The 19,298-nt window shown below is 37.4% G+C and overlaps 1 protein-coding gene across 1 annotated transcript in view; it reads right to left on the bottom strand.

Annotated features, from left to right (window-relative positions):
• Positions 1-19,298, bottom strand: part of CPD (carboxypeptidase D) — a 66,814-nt gene that overhangs the window by 32,467 nt on the left and 15,049 nt on the right. Inside the window, exons 3-7 of the mRNA XM_028109097.2 lie at positions 10,670-10,812; positions 9,926-10,095; positions 8,735-9,084; positions 7,858-8,049; positions 6,176-6,343 (exon numbers count right to left, since the gene is read on the bottom strand). Coding sequence (XP_027964898.1) covers positions 6,176-6,343; positions 7,858-8,049; positions 8,735-9,084; positions 9,926-10,095; positions 10,670-10,812 — 1,023 coding nt within the window. The remainder of the gene's footprint in view (positions 1-6,175; positions 6,344-7,857; positions 8,050-8,734; positions 9,085-9,925; positions 10,096-10,669; positions 10,813-19,298) is intronic.

The raw sequence follows: 19,298 nt of genomic DNA, 5'->3' as shown, positions 1-19,298 counted from the left end.
ATATTATTCATAATAGTGAACAAGTGGAAACAACCCAAATGTCCCTCAATGGAAAAATGGATAAATAAATTGTGGTATATACATACAATGAAATATTATTTGGCCATATAAAGGAAAGAAGTATTAATAAATGCTATAATATGAAAGAACTTGAAAACATTATGCTAAGCGAAAGAAGACAGACACAAAAGATCACATATTGCATGATTCCATTTCTATGAAATATCCAAAACAGGCAAGTCCACAGAGACAGAACACAGACTGGTTGTTACCAGGGCTTGAGGGGAGGGGAAAATAGGGAGCAACTGTTTAGTGGGTAAGAAATTTCCTTTTGGGGAGATGAAAATGTTTTGGAGCTAAATAGAGATGGTGGTTGCACAACATCGTGAATGTACTAAATGTCACCGAATTGTTCACTTTAACATGATTAAATTTGTTATATGAATTTCACCTCAATAAAAAAATTAGTATCAAAATTTACAAGGAGGAATTTTACTTTTCTCTATAGTCTTTCAAAATCCTTCTAAATTGTTGACACCAAAGAAATCCTCTTTTAAATTTCTTTGCTAAGATTTCAAAACCCATTTAAAGATTTTATGATGAGAAAACAAAATATGTCATGGAGAGGGAGAGGTAGATGGTGGTAGAATAGGAGGACCCGAGGCTCACCTCATCCCATGAAGACAGCTAGATAACTATCAAATCATCCTAAATATCCCAGAAATCGACCTGAAGACTGGCAGAACAAATTCCACAACTAAACATAGAGAAAAGGCCACTAAACATAGAGAAGAGGCCACATGGAAGAAGGTAGGAAGTGTGGAGACACGGTTTAGGAGAGAAATGGATCATGGCCGCTGGGGTGGAAAGAGAACCATGGTTGCAGAGAAGGGTGAGAGACAGAGGGATGCACAGGGGAAAGCGAATCCCCATAGCAACTGGTTTGGAAAGCAAAAAGGCCCGACTTCCACGAGTCCTTGCAACCAGTGAGGCTTAAAGCCTGCAGGTTTAGGGGCTCCTGGGTGGCTCAGTCATTGGGCGTCTGCCTTCAGCTGAGGTCATGATCCCAGGGTCCTGGGATCAAGCCCCACATCTGGCTCCCTGCTTGGCAGGAAGCCTGCTTCTCCCTCTCCCACTCCCCCTGCTTGTGTTCCTGCTCTCGTTATCTCTCTCTCTGTCAAATAAATAAATAAAATCTTAAAAAAAAAAAAGCCTGTAGTTTTAAAGGTCAGCATGCTTGGCTCTGAGAGAGCTTAGAGGATATTGGGGCTGCTCTTGAAGAGAAGGCAGGAGAAACAGCCCATGGACATATAGCATGGAAGCAGCAATCTGAAGAGCACCTGGGGCACACAGTGGGGAGGTTACTTGCTCATCTCAGACTGTGTCCCAGAGAGGCAGCATTCATGGAAATACTCCTTCAGGAACAAGGAAACTGGCCAGAGCTATCTCCCTCCCCCATCCTTCAGCATAAGCACAGGGCCACCTGTGGGAACAAGTGCAGCGCAGACATGCAATACCTAACTTGTTTACACCAAGCCCTATACCCCACACCCCCAACTTCCCACCTCCATACTCTGGAAGAACCACCCTTCCCAGTCTCGCTTGCTTGAGTCCCAACCTGGTGGGCCCCCTCCCCCAGAAGACTGGCCCAACCCCTGCCCACAGTGCATCTCCTGAAATGGGAGTTCTGTAGGGCTTCAGTTCCAGTGGTGGTGGCAACAGGTCTCATTTCACAAGCAAACCAGAGCATATTTAGTTAAAACTCACCACATTCAGGCCAGGGACCAAACACTGCCCAAAATAGGCAAAGAGAGCCTCTGCAGGCAGCTGGCCTGAAGGATAAAGTAGTCAGCACAAAACAGCAGAGCACACACAGAACACACTGAAGACACTCCTAGAAGCACCAGGCTTCTAGGGGAAGAGCGGACACTACACAGAGCAGGGCAATACAGGACCTCTTCATAAGGCCATTATCCTCAAGATAGGAGATATAGCTGACTTCCCTAACACAGAGAAACAGGCACAGAAACTTAGACAAAATGAGAAGACAGAGAAATTTGTCCCAAATGAAAGAACAGGACAAGGCCATGGCTGGAGATCTAAGCAAAACAGATATAAATAACATGCCTAATAGAGAATTTAAAGCAATGATCATAAGGATACTCACTTGACTTGAGAAAAGAGTGGAGGACATCAATGGGACCATTAACACAGAGAAAGAATAACAGCAGAGTTAAAGGGGTCAATAAATGAAATGTTTGATGGAATGAACAGACCTAGAAGACAGAGTAATGGAAAGTAATAAGTCTGAACAAAAGAAAAGAATTATGCAAAGTGAATCTAGACTTAGGGAACTCAGTGACTCCATCAAACATAATAATATTTATATTATAGGAGTCCCAGAGGAAGAAAAGTGAGAAAGGGGGGCAGAGAATTTATTTGAAGAAATAATAGCTAAAAACTGCCCTAATTTGGGGAAGGAAACAAATATGCAGATCCAGGAGGCACAGAGATCCCCCAACAAAATCAACAAAAGTAGATCCACACCAAGACATATTGTAATTAAAATGGCAAAATATACTGATAAAGAAAAAATACTAAAAGCAGCAAGACGAAAGACAGTTACATACAAAGGAAACCCCATAAAGCTATCAGCAGATTTTTCAGCAGAAACCTTCCAAGTCAGAGAGGAGTGGCATGATATACTCAAAGTGCTAAATGGGACCAAGAATACTCTATCCCGCAAGGCTATCATTCAGAATGGAAGGAGAGATAAAGTTTCCCACACGAACAAAAAAACTAATGGAGTTCACGACCAGTAAAGCAACCCTACAAGAAATATGAAAGGGGACTCTTTGAGTAAAAAGGAGAGATTAAAAGTGACAGTATGAAGGCAGTTAACACAAAAGCAGTAAAAATGAATATTCCTGTAAAAAAAAATCACTCAAGGAACTAATGAAATAAAAGGATGTAAAATATGACACCATATACCTAAAACATAGGGAGAAGAGGAGTAAAGAATGGGTTCAAATTTAAACAACCATCAACTTCATATAGACTGCTATATGCAGAAGATGTTATATACAAATCTAACGGTAACCACAAATCAAAAACCACTAATAAATTTGCAAAGAATAAAGAGAAAGAAATCCGAATATATCACTAAAGAAAACCAGCAAACCATGGGGAGAGAAACAAGAAAGGATAAGAGAAAATCTTCAGAAACAACGATAAAACAAGTAATCAAATGGCAATAAATACATACCTATCAATAATTACTCTGAATATAAATGGACTAAACGCTCCAATCAAAACACACAGAGTGACAGAATGGATAAAAAACAAGATCCATCTATATGCTGCCTACAAGAGACTCATTTTAGACCTAAAGACAGCTGCAGACTGAAAGTGAGGGAAATGGAGAAACATCTATCATGCAAATGGAAGTCAAAAGAGTAGCATACTTGTATCAGACAAAATAGACTTTAAAACAAAGACTGTAACAAGAGACAAGGAAGGACACTATACAGTAATAAAAGGATGATCCAACAAGAAGATATAACAATTGTAAATATTTATGCACCCAGGGATGCCTGGGTGGCTCAGTCCGTTAAGCATCTGCCTTCGGCTCAGGTCAGGATCTCAGGGTCCTGGGATTGAGTCCCATGTTGGGCTCCTTGCTCAGCAGGGAGCCTGCTTCTCCCTCTCCCTCTGCTTGCTGCTCCCCCTGCTTGTGCATGCTCTCTCTCTGACAAATAAATAAAATCTTTAAAAAAATTTTATGTACCCAATATGGGGGCACTCAAATACATAAAACAGTTAATAATAAACATAAAGGAAATAATTGATAATAATACAATAATTGGGGGACTTTAACACCCCACTTATGTCAATGAACAGATCATCTAAACAGAAAATCAACAAGGAAACAATGGCTTTGAATGACACACTGGACCAGATGGATTTAACATTCATCCTAAAACAGCAGAATACACATTCTTTCCAAGTACACATTTACATTCTCCAGAATAGATCACATATTGGGCCACAAAGCAAGCCTCAACAAATTTAAAAAGATCGAAGTCATACCATGCATCTTTTCTGACCACAATGCTATAAAACTAGAAGTTAACCACAAGAAAAAATCTGGAAAGACCACAAATACATGGAGGTTAAATAGCATGTTACTAAACAATGGATAGGTCAGTCAGAAAATAAACAAAGAAATAAAAAAGTGCACGGAAACAAATGAAAATGAAAACACAATGGTTCAAAACCTTTGGGATGCAGCAAAAGTGGTTCTAAGAGGGAAGTTTACAGCAAAATATGGAAAGAAACAAGTCCACATGACTAAGATGTATCCCCCACCATGCCAAGGTCTTGATACCACGTGTAAATCTGTAAATTATTTTCACTGGAATGTAACTAGTATTATAAATATCATGTGTACTGTCATTCTAAAGTGGCAGGTAAAAAGAATAAATAAAAAATAAATAAAACAAAATAAAATAAATGGCAGTTTAATCTAAATGCCATCAAATCTCAACTGTGATACTTTATTAGGTATTCCAACATATGTTGACACTAAATTACTTCCCTTATCCCTGGTGCTAATACCTTGTGCTCTTTCTTTTAAAAGACAGCTTTACTGAGATGAACAGTTGACCCCTGAACAACAGGGGCTTGAATTGCATGGATCCACTTACATGCAGATTTTTATCACTACAGTACTATAAATGTATTTCTTAATGATTTTGTAGAAATGTAGAAACTTATTTCCATAAATGATTTTCTTAGTAACATAAAATTTTCTTTTTTCAAGCTTGCTTTATTCTAAGAATATAGTATATAATATATACAACATACAAATACTATGTGTTAATCAACTGTTATCGGTAAGGCTTCTGGCCAACAGTGGGCTCTCAGTAGTTAAGTTTGGGGGGAGTCAAAAGTTATACATGGATTTTCAACTGCACAGGGGCTAGCCCTCTTAACCTTCATGTTGTTCAGGGGTCAACTGTAATTCACATAACATACACCCATCCATTTAAAGTATATAATTCAACGTTGTTTAGTACATTCACAGGGTTGTACAACCATCATTACTATCTAATTATAGATTATTTCATCATGCCAAAAGAAAACCCTATACTCATTAGCAGTCACTCCCATTTCCTCCCACCACTATTCACCATAGCCTGAGGCAACCACAAATCTATTATCTATCTCTATGCATTTACCTATTCTGAACATTTCATAAAATGTAATCATATATAGTTTTTGGTGACTAGCTTCTACCACTTAGCATATTTTCAAGGTTCATTTATGTTGTAAAATGCATCAGGACTTCATTGCTTTTCACGGTCGAATAATAGTCAATTGTATGAGTATGCTACATTTTATTTATCCAATCATCAGTTGATGGATATTTGGGTTGTTTATACTTTTAGGTTATTATGAATAATGCTACTACAAATATTCATGTACAAGTTTACATGTAGACATATCTTTTTAGTTCACTCTTACTCATATAGCCCTAGTTGGACATTGTGATGATTTTTAATCTTGACCTCTCATCCTATTCAACTGATCAATTCCTGCTGAATTATATGAAGGTGTATAAGCCCAAACACCACAAGAGAATGAGGCCATTGTGCTGCAGTTAAATTCATAGTAAGGAAAAAAATAAGAGAATGTCTTATAAACCTACCTAAAAGAGTATTAAATCTTAGGGAAGAATAGGACTAAAGATTTCCGGTTTGTTAGAGTTTAATTTTCCTGAATGACAAAGAGTATGTTACCAAATTCCCAGTGTGAGGGATAAATATAAAACACATGTGAAGGATAAATATAAACCGCTTGAAGAACTAAGTGGGGGGGGTGGGAGAGGAGGGAGAGAGAGACAAGGGAACAGAGAGATAGGGAGGAGGGAGGGAGGGAGAAGAAAGTGGGGAGGGGGTAAAGGGGAGAGGAAGAGTGGGAGAGGAAGGGGGGAAAATAGCCAGGAAATTGGCTTAAAAAGCAATGAGAAAAGATCTTTATAATTGTCTGCTGTAAAAGCGAAAATAGGATACCCATTTTAAGATAGCCTAAGACTATAAAAAGATAACATTCCACGAGGATTTTCAAATGCTCTCAACAAGAAATAATTACTGGAATATCAAGTTGCTATTACCTCCATGCAGGTTTGCTGACAGTACAAAGGGATAGGACTTCATCCAGCTCATTACAGCAATAGTTTCTGGTTGGGTAGGATCTGTGATCTGAAAGAACTGGTCTGGGAAATTTCGGTTCAGGTCAAAGTTGTTGCTGTTGTTTCTGCCAATTACACTTACTGAATCTCCTGTATGATAAAGTATTTAAATTTTAGCCATGTTTCATTTACATTTTAATCCAACACATACTACTTCAGCTATCTTAACTCAAAGGTAAATGTGAACACATCAGGCTTCACTATGATTAATCACATTATGATTAAAACATACATTTTCTGGTATTGTACATTAAAAAAGTATATCTCTTCCAGATCTTTTGAACAGAAAGATAAAACCATTATCCTTTCATTTCTGCCCTCTGTTCATACTTTGAGGGGAAAAATTCCAACTATATAAATTATATTAGAGTTTTGGCTCAAAAGAAAGCATTGCTCAATTGTCAATAATCCATACACAATGACATGATCACAATGTTGAGTGGACATGACTAATCAGAGGGAGGTTCTATTGTATTGATATACACATCACTAAAACATCGTAAAGGAATAGACCAAATGAAAAGAAGAAAATTGTGATATGCTTACATTAAAGTGATCACAAAAAGGTAGTCAGTCAAGAACATAGTTGGAAGTTTAACCTGATGAAGAAAGGGTTGAATTTAAATTTACTCCTTTTTAATAAGGAGTGGGAAACCTATTATAATCATAGTGATGAGAAAAATTTGCAAGTGAATGAGAAAAACCTACTGGAGGGTTCACTAGTAGTAAATAGTTTTCTCTCTCAGAAAGGTCTCAAAAGAGGAAGGTGGAGGGATTTGTGAGGCTGACAAAGAATAAGGTCCTTAGCAAAGTAAACTGAGTAATAAAAAATGGATTAACCTGGTCATTCATTAGATGATTCTCTCAGTGTTTAGTCAGTGAGAGTCATGTGGTTGCATATTCATATGGTGGTACCTACTCTACTCACTGGTATGATTGCCTGGAAGGAACCACAGTTTGGGAAAAAACAGATTCTCACATTCCTAGCGTTCCGCATAAAGAAGCCCCTGTAAGCAAGTTGCCCCAGACCCTGCTCTGACTATATTGCCCCAGGAGAGATGGGCTGGCCCAGAGGAGGCAGAGGAATGGTTCTCAATAACTCAGCAGGTTTATAATATGCATGCATGGGGAGCACAACTGGGAGTCAATTTAGAGTCACTGGCTTCAAAAGAAATGTGGTTTGAGTTCTCACCTATGAGATAGTGTTCCCAATACAATAATTTAACAAAATTACTATATAACAGTAATTAAAAAAATAATTACACAAATGTATTTTATTAAGTTATTTGTTAATTTATTATTAATCAAATAATTAAGTTCTTTAAAATTATTGTTAAAATGGAAAAATTTATTAAAACCTTATATTATTTTTTTAGGAAATAAGAGCCATTAGCAAAGTGAAGAACTCCATTAAATACAAACTTGATATCATAACTATTGAATGAACTAGCCTATCTTATAAGAATACAAAAGCCAGAACAATTATATAAGAACAAAATAATAAATTCCAAGGAAACAACCAGTTCAAATTCTCTTCTACTCCCAAATAATCACGCTATATGATAATCAAAAAGGTTAAGCATTAATAGACAACTATTCTTTACCTTCCTGGGCCTTTTCATACCCATCAGGATTCATGGATGGCATAAGGTGAATTCTAGTGCTGCGAACTAAATCTGTCACTTCAGGGTCTGTTCCAAAGTTCTTACAAAGGTATTCAATGAGGTTCAATAGCAGTTCTCGTCCGACCACTTCATTTCCATGCATATTTCCAATGTACTTAAATTCTGGTTCACCTGAAAACAAAATAATTACATGGAAGAGTTTTTTCCTTTTTATTTTAGCATGGACTCTATTTTTTCCCCAACATATATAAGACCCTGAACCAAAAATTTAAGAAAAGATATACTTTGGCAAAAGAAGCAGGAAAAAGTATCTTATAAAGCAGCTTCCTTACAATATATACGTCTGAGCAGGCTCAAAGCATACACACACACACACACACACACACACACACACACACACACACACATGCCATATAATATGAAAATAAAAATACTATTAGCAGAAAAAATCTAATCTATGCAGTATATTAAATACTGTGCCTAATATGGATTATTAAATGGATTTTCTTTTTTTCTCGCAAAAGATTGGTTACATTTTCTTTTTTTTTTTTAAGATTTTATTTATTTATTTGACAGAGAGAGAGATAGCGAGAGCAGGAACACAAGCAGGGGGAGTGGGAGAGGGAGAAGCAGGCTTCCCACCAAGCAGGGAACCTGATGCAGGGCTCGATCCCAGGACCCTGGGATCATGACCTGAGCCGAAGCTTAACTGACTGAGCCACCCAGGCGCCCCTGGTTACATTTTCTTTGTTCCAGTTATACACACTTAAGGTGACCTTTCTAGATGAAACACAGAAATATGGTAGATAGCTCTGAAAGGCACTACTGAAATTCTGTATAAAACCATGCTAATTACCTGGTTCATGGACACCTGGATTATCAGATATCTCCATTACATAAAGTTCTCTTGACTCTACTGATTTTCCTAATGAATAAAGCCGGGTGATGTTAGGATATTCATTGGCAAACCTTCTCAGGAAGATTTCCATATCAGGGAAATGGTGGTGGTGAAAGTCCTTTGGCTGAATTGGCTGGTGGAAGGATTGTGTTCCAGGAAGATTATTAAGCAGAGCAACTGTGCTAACAGTTACTACCACCTCAGTTGTGTCAGGGATTACGGAAACCACTGTTGGCCGAAGGGAAAAATTCACCTTTGTGGCTGGTCCTTCTTTCACTATTATATTATTAATTGTCAGTGGCATATACCTGAAAAAAATTTTTTTGAAAAAGTAGGTGGCTTGGAGTTAGATTCAAACACACAATGCTTTAACATTATAAAAGCAGAATAGCCTTTTCATACTCTTACACTTAGTGGTCTATGAAAACTCAAACTAAATAAAGATAAATGGGTAAATTCAAGACTTTTACGATATGATCTCAGAGAATCCCAGATTAAGTCTTTAAAGAACTATTTCTCTCACCCTCGTCTCAGTTCCACACATTAGAATGCTTACCAAAAATTACATGCAAAGGAAAGAATAATATGAAAGATGGAGGTCATTAACCCACTGTAACCATTGCTACAATACTCAAAGAAGGGATAAACCATCCAATTCTTTGCTGTGCCTTTTCAAACTTACATTCCAACTACTTTTGTAAATAGGAAAGTTCAAAATTAAATGAAACACTTTCAATTAAATCCTTAGCAAACTGAGCTTCCAGAAAGGAGTCCAGGGGAAGTGAGAAACCACTCATTTCATATATTAGAAAGCTGATGTTAAGACAACTTTTTAAAATGTCTTTCCCAGAGCTCCGAGTTTCTTCTACTCTGTACTCAATTAGCTTTGAGGCAATGCTTTACACAGCTGACCATCTTTTTAAGCTTTTAAAACTGTCCTTCCTCACAATTTTACAATTATGCTTCATATCCAGTTCTACTGTTAAACTATGTCACAAAAGACTCCACAATACTATTTTTTCACTATAAAAGGGAAAAATCAGAAAACAAGGGAAAATAAAACCAGATACAGTAAATAACATTTCCTAGACTATATTTCTGTCTTAGCTACAAATAGAGGCTTGATATTTTTAGATTCTAAATTCTTACCCAGTTGAAACAGCTGTAATGTTGTAAGTTCCAGGAACAAGTAATCTGTGGAAATCACCAAATCTGCCTGTTATGATATTATGATTAATACCAGCCACTGAGATGGTTGCGTTCTCTAAACCAGATCCCGTTACTGAATCTTTAACAAATCCTTTAACTCCAATGTGAACCTAAAAAAACATGAATCAAAGTAGACTGCTCAAAGACAATTTGGAATGCAAGAGAGCATAACCTCTCTGCATTGATGCTAGAATTTCTAAAAAAAAAAAAAAAAAAAGGTTGCTTCTCTATTTTCCTATGCCTCCAAGTGAAAATATAGACAAAAAATACTGACCCTTAAACTTAAGTCATATGTGTCTGACATGTAGACTAGTAATATGCTTTTGAAATTCCCTCTCCTCCAAACCAGACTTCTAATTTTCTCAACAAGTAATAATTTCTCATTAAGTAATAATTTCTGGTATATTCAATCATATATTACCCTGTCTGATATTTAAATTAAACTGACATCCATGGTTCATATAGTGGTCAAAGGCTCTCTAGCAAATATGATCACATGACATTGTAAGAACCTGACAGTACAAGTTTGGCTAATTATTTCAGTCTATAACGTGTTCTAAGACAATCAGAGAAAGCCCTCCAGAGGAAGAGAACTGTTAAGGATTGTTATTCCAATGCAACTGAATTTCTCCCTTATATCATCTGCTATTTCTATTCCCCAACCTTCCAGTCAGCTACTTTTACCTTTTCAATCAATGTGATCAAAGACTCACGATTGTTCTCCCATTCTTGTCGAAGCTGCGAAGCAGGTGGGTACTTGCAACAAGATAGTTCTAATGTGATCTCAAAACAGTTGGCCCATACATAATTGTAATCTTGCATACCACCTGTAACATAAAGGAAAAAATAAGTTGACTCTCAGAAAGACCAAAAAAATGAAATCAGCCATCTCTGCATCTATAAATTTTCTTTTCATAACATTGTTTGAAATTGGGGAAGGCTCTTGGATTACAGAGCAGACTAAGAAGGAAGGTTAAAGGAATATACACTGAAAAGGAATATACATAAAGGAAATGTATTTGACTGATAGGATGAACAGTTATGAAGAGCACAAATACATCAGTTAATAACAACAGTAATAATGATAACAGCTCTACATTTGGGTGTTTGCCATATGCCAGACCTGTCCTACGAGCTTTAAGAGTATTAACATTTAATCTTTACAACAAGTGTATAAGGTAGGTATTATTTCACCCATTTTATAAATGTGAGAAGTAGGATACAGAGAGAGAGGTTAAGATTTTTGACAGCGTGAGCATGAAAGGTACACATGATCTTAAAGTTGTGAAGGATGTTCATGCCAAAGCATTATTAAGTGCCTACTATTCTAACTGTATTTCCCTTTTCAAGAAGGTGGCAAGAGAAAAAAGAAAGGCCAAACAGAAAGGCCAAACATAGGGTGGTGCAGGTACACAAATGGGGGAGGGGGAGAAGGTGAGACACCACAAACCCTTTCAAAATGTGGGAAGTAAAAGGGGGAGTAAGCATCCACAGCCGACTACCTTCACCACTTCTACACCCATATAAGCCCACTTACTCATTCTGTAGAAAGCTTATTACCTTATCATTCCTGGCACTTGATTTTTTTTAATAGACTTTATTTTTTAAGGCAATTTTAGGTTCATAGCAAAATTGAGAAGGTTCATACAAGCATGGGCTCCCTCATTATCAACATCTGCACCAGAGTGGTACATTTGTTATAACTGATGAACCTACGTTATTGACATGTTCTTACCATCCAAAGTCCACAAATTACATTAGGGTTCACTCTTGGTATTGTATATCCTATGGGTTTTGACAAATGTATAGTGCCATGTTTCTACCATTACAGTATCATATAGAGTAGTTTCACTGCCCTTAAAGTCCATTGTGCCCCACCTGTTAACCCCTCCCCTTCCCTAACCTTTGGCAACCACTAATCTTTTTACTATTTCCGTATGGCTTGGCCTTTTCCAGAATGTCATATAGTTGGAATCACAGTATAATCACAGTATATAGCCTTTTCAGATTGGTTTCTTTCATTTAGTAATAGGTATTTAAAGTTCCTCCATGTCTTATGACTTGATAGTTTTCTTTTTAGTGCTGAATGATATGCCACTGTCTGGATGTACCACCGTTTATTTTACCTGTTTACCTACTGAAGGATGTGCTGGTTGCTTCCAAGTTTTGACAATTATGAATTAAGCCACTATAAACATCTGTCTACAGATTTCTGTGTGGACATAAGTTTTCAACTCCTTTGGGTAAATACCAAGGAGCACAGTTGCTGGATCATATAGTAAGAGTATGTTCGGTTTTTTAAGAAACCACCAAACTGTTTTCCAAAGTGGTTGTAGCATTTTGCATTCCCCTATCACCAATGAAAGAGAGTTCCTGTTTCTTCATGTCTTTGTCAGCATTTGTTGTCAGTGTTCTGGATTTTGGCCCTTCTGGTAGGTGGGAAGTGGTAACTTGTTGCTTTAATTTGCATTTCCCTGATGACATGCAATGTGGAGCATCTTTTCTTTTTTGAAAATTTTATTGATTTATTTGAGACAGAGAGAGAGCGCACACGAATGGGGGGAGGGGCACACGGAGAAGCAGACTCCCTGCTGAGCAGGGAGCCCAATGCAATGCAGGGCTCCATGCAGGACCCTGCATCACAACCTGAACCGAAGGCAGATGCTTAACTGACTGAGCCACCCAGGCGCCCCATATCTTTTCATGTTTATTTGCCACTTGTATAACTCTTTTTATTTAAAGATTTTATTTATTAATTTGAGAGAGAGAGAGAGAGGGATCAAGTGGATGGAGGAGCAGAGGGCGAGGGACAAGCAGACTCTGCACTGAGCGCAGAGCCCAACGTGGGGCTCAATCCCATAACCCTGAGATCATGACCTGAGCCAAAATCAAGAGTCAGATGCTTAACTGACTGAGCCACCCAGGCGCCGCAGCCACCTGTTAACTTCCTTGGTAAGGTGTCTGTTAAGGTCTTTGGCCCACTTTTTAATCAGGTTATTTTTTTATTGTTGAGTTTTAATTAAGAGTTCTTCATGTATTTTAGATAACAGTCCTTTATCAGATAGGTTTCTTCCTTTTTTGGGCAGAGTAATATTCCACTGTACATCTGTACCACATTTTCTTTATGCAAATGTCAATGGACATTTAGGTTGTCTCTTGGCAACTGTAAATAATGCTGCAGTGAACACGGGTGTGCAAATATCTTTTTAAGATCCTGCTTCAATTCTTTTGTATTTGTACTCAGAAGCAGGATTGCTGAATCATATGGTAATTCTATTTCTAATGAGGAAGCTCCATACTGTTTCCTACAGCAGCTGCACTATTTTTATATTCCCACCAACCAGGCAAGGGGTTCCAAATTCTCCACATCCTTACCAACACTTGCTATTTTGTTTTGTTTTGTTTTTTGATAATGACCATCCCAAAGGAGTATAAGGTGATAAGTCACTGAGGTTATGATTTGCTTTTCCATGGTGATTGGTGATATTGAGCAGCTTTTCATATACTTGTTGGCCATTTTGTATATTTTCTTTGAAGAAATGTCTAGTCAAGTCCTTTGCCCATTTTTAATCAGATTACTTGTGGGTTTGTTTGTTTGTTTGTTTGTTGAGTTGTAGGAGTTTTTTATATATTCTAAATATTAACCCTTTATCAGATATATGGTTCACAAATATTTTCCATAGACTGCTTTTTTACTCTGTTGATTGCTTTCCTTGCTACCCAGGACATTGGAGGGTTTTGAACAGAAGTGTGATATGATCTGAATTGCCTTAAAAAAAAAAAAAAAGTAGACTCCCCACCCAACATGGAGCCCAATGCAGGGCTTGAACTCATGACCCCGAGGATCAAGACCTGAGCTGATATCAAAAGTTGGACACTTAACCAACTGAGCCACCCAGGTGCCCTATGAATTGCCTTTTTAAAAGATCATTCTAACTGCTAGGTGGAGAATGACTGGGGGTGGGGGTAAAAGGTGAAGCAGAGTGAAGAATTAGAAGAAAATGATGGCTTGGACTAGGTTGGTAGCAGACATGGAGTAGGCAGATTTGGATTTAGAAAGGGTTTGTTGACACAGAATCAAGGATGACTTCCAGATTTTTGGCTAGAGAAACTAGGGAGATAGTAGTGCCATTAACTATCTGAAAGGAGAACAAAGGAAGAAGCTATGACATGCCTAAGCTCTGTCTTTGGTCCTCTTCTCTTACTTATTCCCTTGATGTCTCATGGTTTAAATATTATCTACAGGCTGACAACTGTCAAATTTCTATCTCTACTAGACCTCTTTCCCAGACTCCAGACTTGTACATCCACTTGCCTATTGAACATCTCTACTTGAATATCACAAACTTAACATATCTTCATCTGCTCTGAACCTGCTCCACCCGCAGTCTCTCCTATCATGGCTGATGGCACTTCCATCCTTCCAGCTGCTCAGGCCAAAAACCTTTGGAGTCACATCCCAATCTAAAGCATCAGAAAATCATGCTAGCTCTAACTTCAAAATCCAGAATCCAAAGATCTCTCCTCACCTCCATGGCTGCTGCCCTCATACAAGCCACCAACCTTTCTCTGCCTGGATTTCTTCAATCACTCTTAACAGTTCTCCCTGTACCTGCCCTTAACCTTCTATATTCTTTTCTCAACAGAGATGCCAGATTAATTCTGTTAAAATGTAAGTCAGATGTTACTCTTCTGTATGATGGCTCTCTTTTTTACTCAGACTAAAAGCCAAAGTCTTTAGAGTGGCCTAAGGCCCTACGTGATTTGTCTTCTACCATTTCCCTTCTCCCTTTAACCTTCTTTCGTACTCTCTCCATCACTGGCTCTGCATCTGCTACAATGGCCTCCCTGCAGTTCACTGGATACACTGGGTACCTCCTGACTTCAGATCTTTGCTCTAGCTCCTCCTTTGCCTGGTATGCCCTTCTCCCAGATACCCCTGCTTGACTAATTCCCTCACCTCCAGCTCTTTGCTCCAATTTCAACTTGACTTCCCCACTTAAAGTTGCTACTTGCTTCTCCCCACCGTTATCCTCAAGCCCATCCCACCAACACTCATAATTCCACTCACCCTTTTGTACTTTTTCTTTTTTCTACAGTACTTAACAATTTACCTACTAAGTTTATTATTTACTGCCTATTTCTCTCTGCTAGATTATAAGCAACACAGGGGCTGAGACATTTGTTTTATACCCACTGATGGATAGTCCAAGCACCAGAACAGTATCTGGCACACAGTAGTTCTTCAGTAAATATCTGCTGAAAGAATGAAACTAAGTAGGTAATTAAGATTTCTGTTTTGAATGTATTAAATTTGAGATGCCCACTGAACATCTATTAGAGATGTCAAAGACTTTGTCTTCCCAGAATACATGCAAGTTTATAACCACCACAAGCCCAGTAACTTGGTCTTAACATTCTTCTTAGAAGGCAAGGTATCCATTTTTTGGCTTTCTCTTATTGTCCAGCATCTTGGTACTCACTTTGGGTCTGGCATCTATGATCATCTTTGGTTAACTCTCACTTGTATGTACAACATGTGGACATACACATACTGTTCATCATACATAATATTTATTAGTCTTTTCCAATTTTTACTACTGTATTGGTCATAGTATAATGGTCATTGTGTTTAAGACATTATACTAAGATTATAGGGATTTATAAATAAGAGACATACCTTCATTCATAGTCTAGAGTCTTGGTGAGGAAGCAGAACACAGAACACATAAAAATAACAATTTCAGAGCAATGCAAGTGTGAGCTAATATGTTTTTTTGCATATGGAAAACTTAATAGCTGTGTTAAATTGCAAACATGGCCAACTCATACTTTAATTATGCCAGAGGGCAGTGAAGGAGACTACTTACAACACTATAATCACCAGGCTTGAGTCCTGGCATTCTTTTGTCTGTCCCTTAATTGTCTTACTTCAGTAGCAATTTAAGAAACACTAGCTAAGAGCAACAAGAAGACCAAGCTTACAGTAATATTTTGGACTATTATCTAATCCACTTTTTAGACTTAAATTTAATAGTACTACCCAGTGCCAATCAATGACACATAGAAATATACTCCCAGGGTGGGGGTAGAGAGGAAGAAGTCTTTGAAAATAAGACTTTAAGAGAAGAAATTACATTCAGTGGCCTCTAGTCCCACAGATCACTCACTGTAGCGATTTTTTTTTTATCATATAACTTTACAAACAATCTAAAACTGAAGGTCAGATTCATGGAGACAAAACTCTTTTTTAGGTCCTATAGATTTGAGGAAATATGACAGTGAATAGTGTACCTAACTGTAACACAGCTTTGTGGAGTTAATTATAGCTTCACAGCATAGAATCTAGTGCAAATACAAAATATTCATTAAATCTTGGCATATATTCCCCAAATTTTCCTTTGATAAGACCCTATTTAACAGAAAGCCATGTAAATATTGGAAATAAAAGGATGACTACACTACAGAAAAACAATACTGGGCGCCTGGGTGGCTCAGTCGTTAGGCGGTTGCCTTCCGCTTGGGTCATGATCTCAGGGTCCTGGGATGGAGCCCCGCATTGGGCTCCCTGCTCAGCGGGAGGCCTGCTTCTCCCTCTTCCACTTCCCTTGCTTATGTTCCCTCTCTAGCTGTGTCTCTCTCTGTCAAATAAATAAATGAAATCTTAAAAAAAAAGAAAAACAATACAAAAACTAATTCCTTTCCCATATTTCAGCAATAATCAGAAAACATAACAGAAAAAAAAAGATCTCAGCAACAAAACCTATAACACATATAGGATTAAATGTAATAAAATGCCTAATATAAATTAACATTATTAAATTTTACTGAGGGATGTAGATTTCATGCCTCTAGATAGGAGGCTTATAAAAATATTAAATTTCCCTGAAATTAATTTACAAATACTACTCAGAAAAACAGATTTTTATTGGAACTGGACAAAATGATCTAGAATTTGGAAAAACAAATGGGTGAGAATATCCAAGAAAACATTAAAAAATAAGAATGACAACAGGGACTTGCACTGCCACATATTGAAATGTCCTAAAACTGTACTTACTAAAGCAGAGCAATTAATATCAAAATAAACAGACCAATAGAACAAAGTAGAAAGCACAGAAGTAAAAGCATTTGCAATATGATTAAAGACACATTTAAGACCAAGGGGGGATGAATTAGTGAGTAATTGTTACATGAACAACTGGTTAACTATGTGACAAAAAATACAGGTGAGCTTTACCTCATATCATACCAAATAAACTCTTAAATCCATATGGAATTTGATATAAAAATGAAACCGTAAGCAAAACTGGAGGCCAACATAAATATTTTTGTACTCTCAGGATGAGGAGAACCTTTCTTTTTCTGTCTTTCTTTCTTTCTTTTTTTTTTTTTGAGGAGAACTTTTCTAAGTTTGACAGCAAAGTAGTATGAAAGCATAAAAGGAAAAAAAATGATAGATTTAACTAGTAACAACTGTAAAATATTTTTTGATCAAAAAACTACCTTAAAAATTTATTTTTTTTAAAGATTTATTTGAGAGAGAGAGAGAGAGAGAGCACATGAGAGGGGAGAGGGCCAGAGGGAGAAGCAGGTTCCTCGCTGAGCAGGGAGCCCGATGCGGGACTCGATCCCGGGACTCCAGGATCATGACCTGAGCCGAAGGCAGTCGCTTAACCAACTGAGCCACCCAGGCGCCCTACCTTAAAAATTTTAAAAAGAGACTAAGGAAAAAAAAAAACATAAAATAAGGGAGTATAGAACACTCCTGGGTAATAATTTAATAATTATGGGTATAAAATCTTTGGCATGACCTTAACAGAGAAATTTCTTTTCCAGGACTTTATCCCAAGATTAGCTACAAAGATGAGGACTACAGTGTTTAAACTGAAGGAGAATAAAACTGCAAACAACCTGACTATCCAAAAATGGGGGATCAGTTTACAATTATATAAAATGGGCTACTGTGCAACTATTTAAGGTATTGTGGACACACATTTATGCGCATGATATTTACCATATAATAACCAAAAAGGTTATAAAACAGCATATATCTTTTTGCATGATACTTTAAACTTTATTCTTCTTTGAAACATACAGTTTCTCAGTTCCCCTACACTCAAGTATGAGTTAACTGATTCAAAACAATTCTGACAATCTCTCTAACCAGCATGCGGTTTTATTGAGTCAGAGTTTATATACTGTGAAAGTCATCCCTTTTAAGTATATAGTATATAATGTAACATTCATATAAGCCCCACCACAATCAAGATACAGAACATTTGTATCATCCCAGAAAGTTCCTTTCCCCCAGCTCCCAGGCTCTGGGCAACCACTAATCTAATTCCTTTGCCTTTATTTTTGCTTTCTCCAGAATGTCATATAAATGAAATCATGTAGTGTAAAGCCTTTTGTATGAGGCTACTTTCACTCAGCACAATGCTTCTGAGATTCATTCATACTATTGCATACTACATGCTGTCTATAAGAAACTCACTTTATTTTTTTTAAGATTTTATTTAGAAAGAAAGAGAGAGCACAAGTAGGCAGAGCAGCAGGCAGAGGGAGAGGGAGAAGCAGGCTCTCCGTTGAGCAAGGCTTGATCCCAGGACCCCGGGATCATGACCTGAGCGGAAGGCAGATGCTTAACTGACTGAGCCACCCAGGCACCCCAAGAAACTCCCTTTAAATATAATGGTATAGGCAAGTTAAAAGTAAAAGAAGGGAAAAAGATATACTATGTGAACACAAAACAAAATTGGAGGGGCTATAGTAGTATCAGCTAAAGTAGACTTGAGAACAAGGAAAAGCACCAGGGTTAAAGAGGGATATTACATAATGATAAAAGGGTCAATTGACTAAGAAAACATTACAATTCAAGTCTACCATCAACTAGATCTAAATGACATTTATAGCACATCCCACCCAACAAGAGCAGCATACACACTCTTTCCAAGTACAAATGGAACACTCATCAAGACAGACAATATCCTGGGTTGTAAAACAAACTTAACAAATGTACAAGAACTGAAATCATATAAGTATATTCTTTGACATGATGGCATTACATAGAAATCAGTAATAGAAAGCTATATACAGGCTATCCTTTTCTTAATGAAATCTCAAAAAAGTAAAGCAAATTTCCTCTGAGTCTATAATAATAAACTACTCTCAGAAAGCAACTTATGAGTTGTGGTATCTACCTAATCTACATTTCTAAACTCATAGGAACCCACCAATGTGAATAGTAGCAAACTAAACTTTTATTTGCAATACAAAAAATATATAAAAAAGCTATCCTAACTCTAGAATA

The sequence above is a fragment of the Eumetopias jubatus genome, unplaced genomic scaffold (genome assembly GCF_037043125.1).
Source record: "Eumetopias jubatus isolate StellerSeaLion01/CBP00866 unplaced genomic scaffold, mEumJub1_p1.0 scaffold_10, whole genome shotgun sequence".
NCBI classification, from domain to species: domain Eukaryota; kingdom Metazoa; phylum Chordata; class Mammalia; order Carnivora; family Otariidae; genus Eumetopias; species Eumetopias jubatus.
Note: the sequence above shows the minus strand (reverse complement) of the source record. Positions and strands in the feature narration are given on the sequence as shown.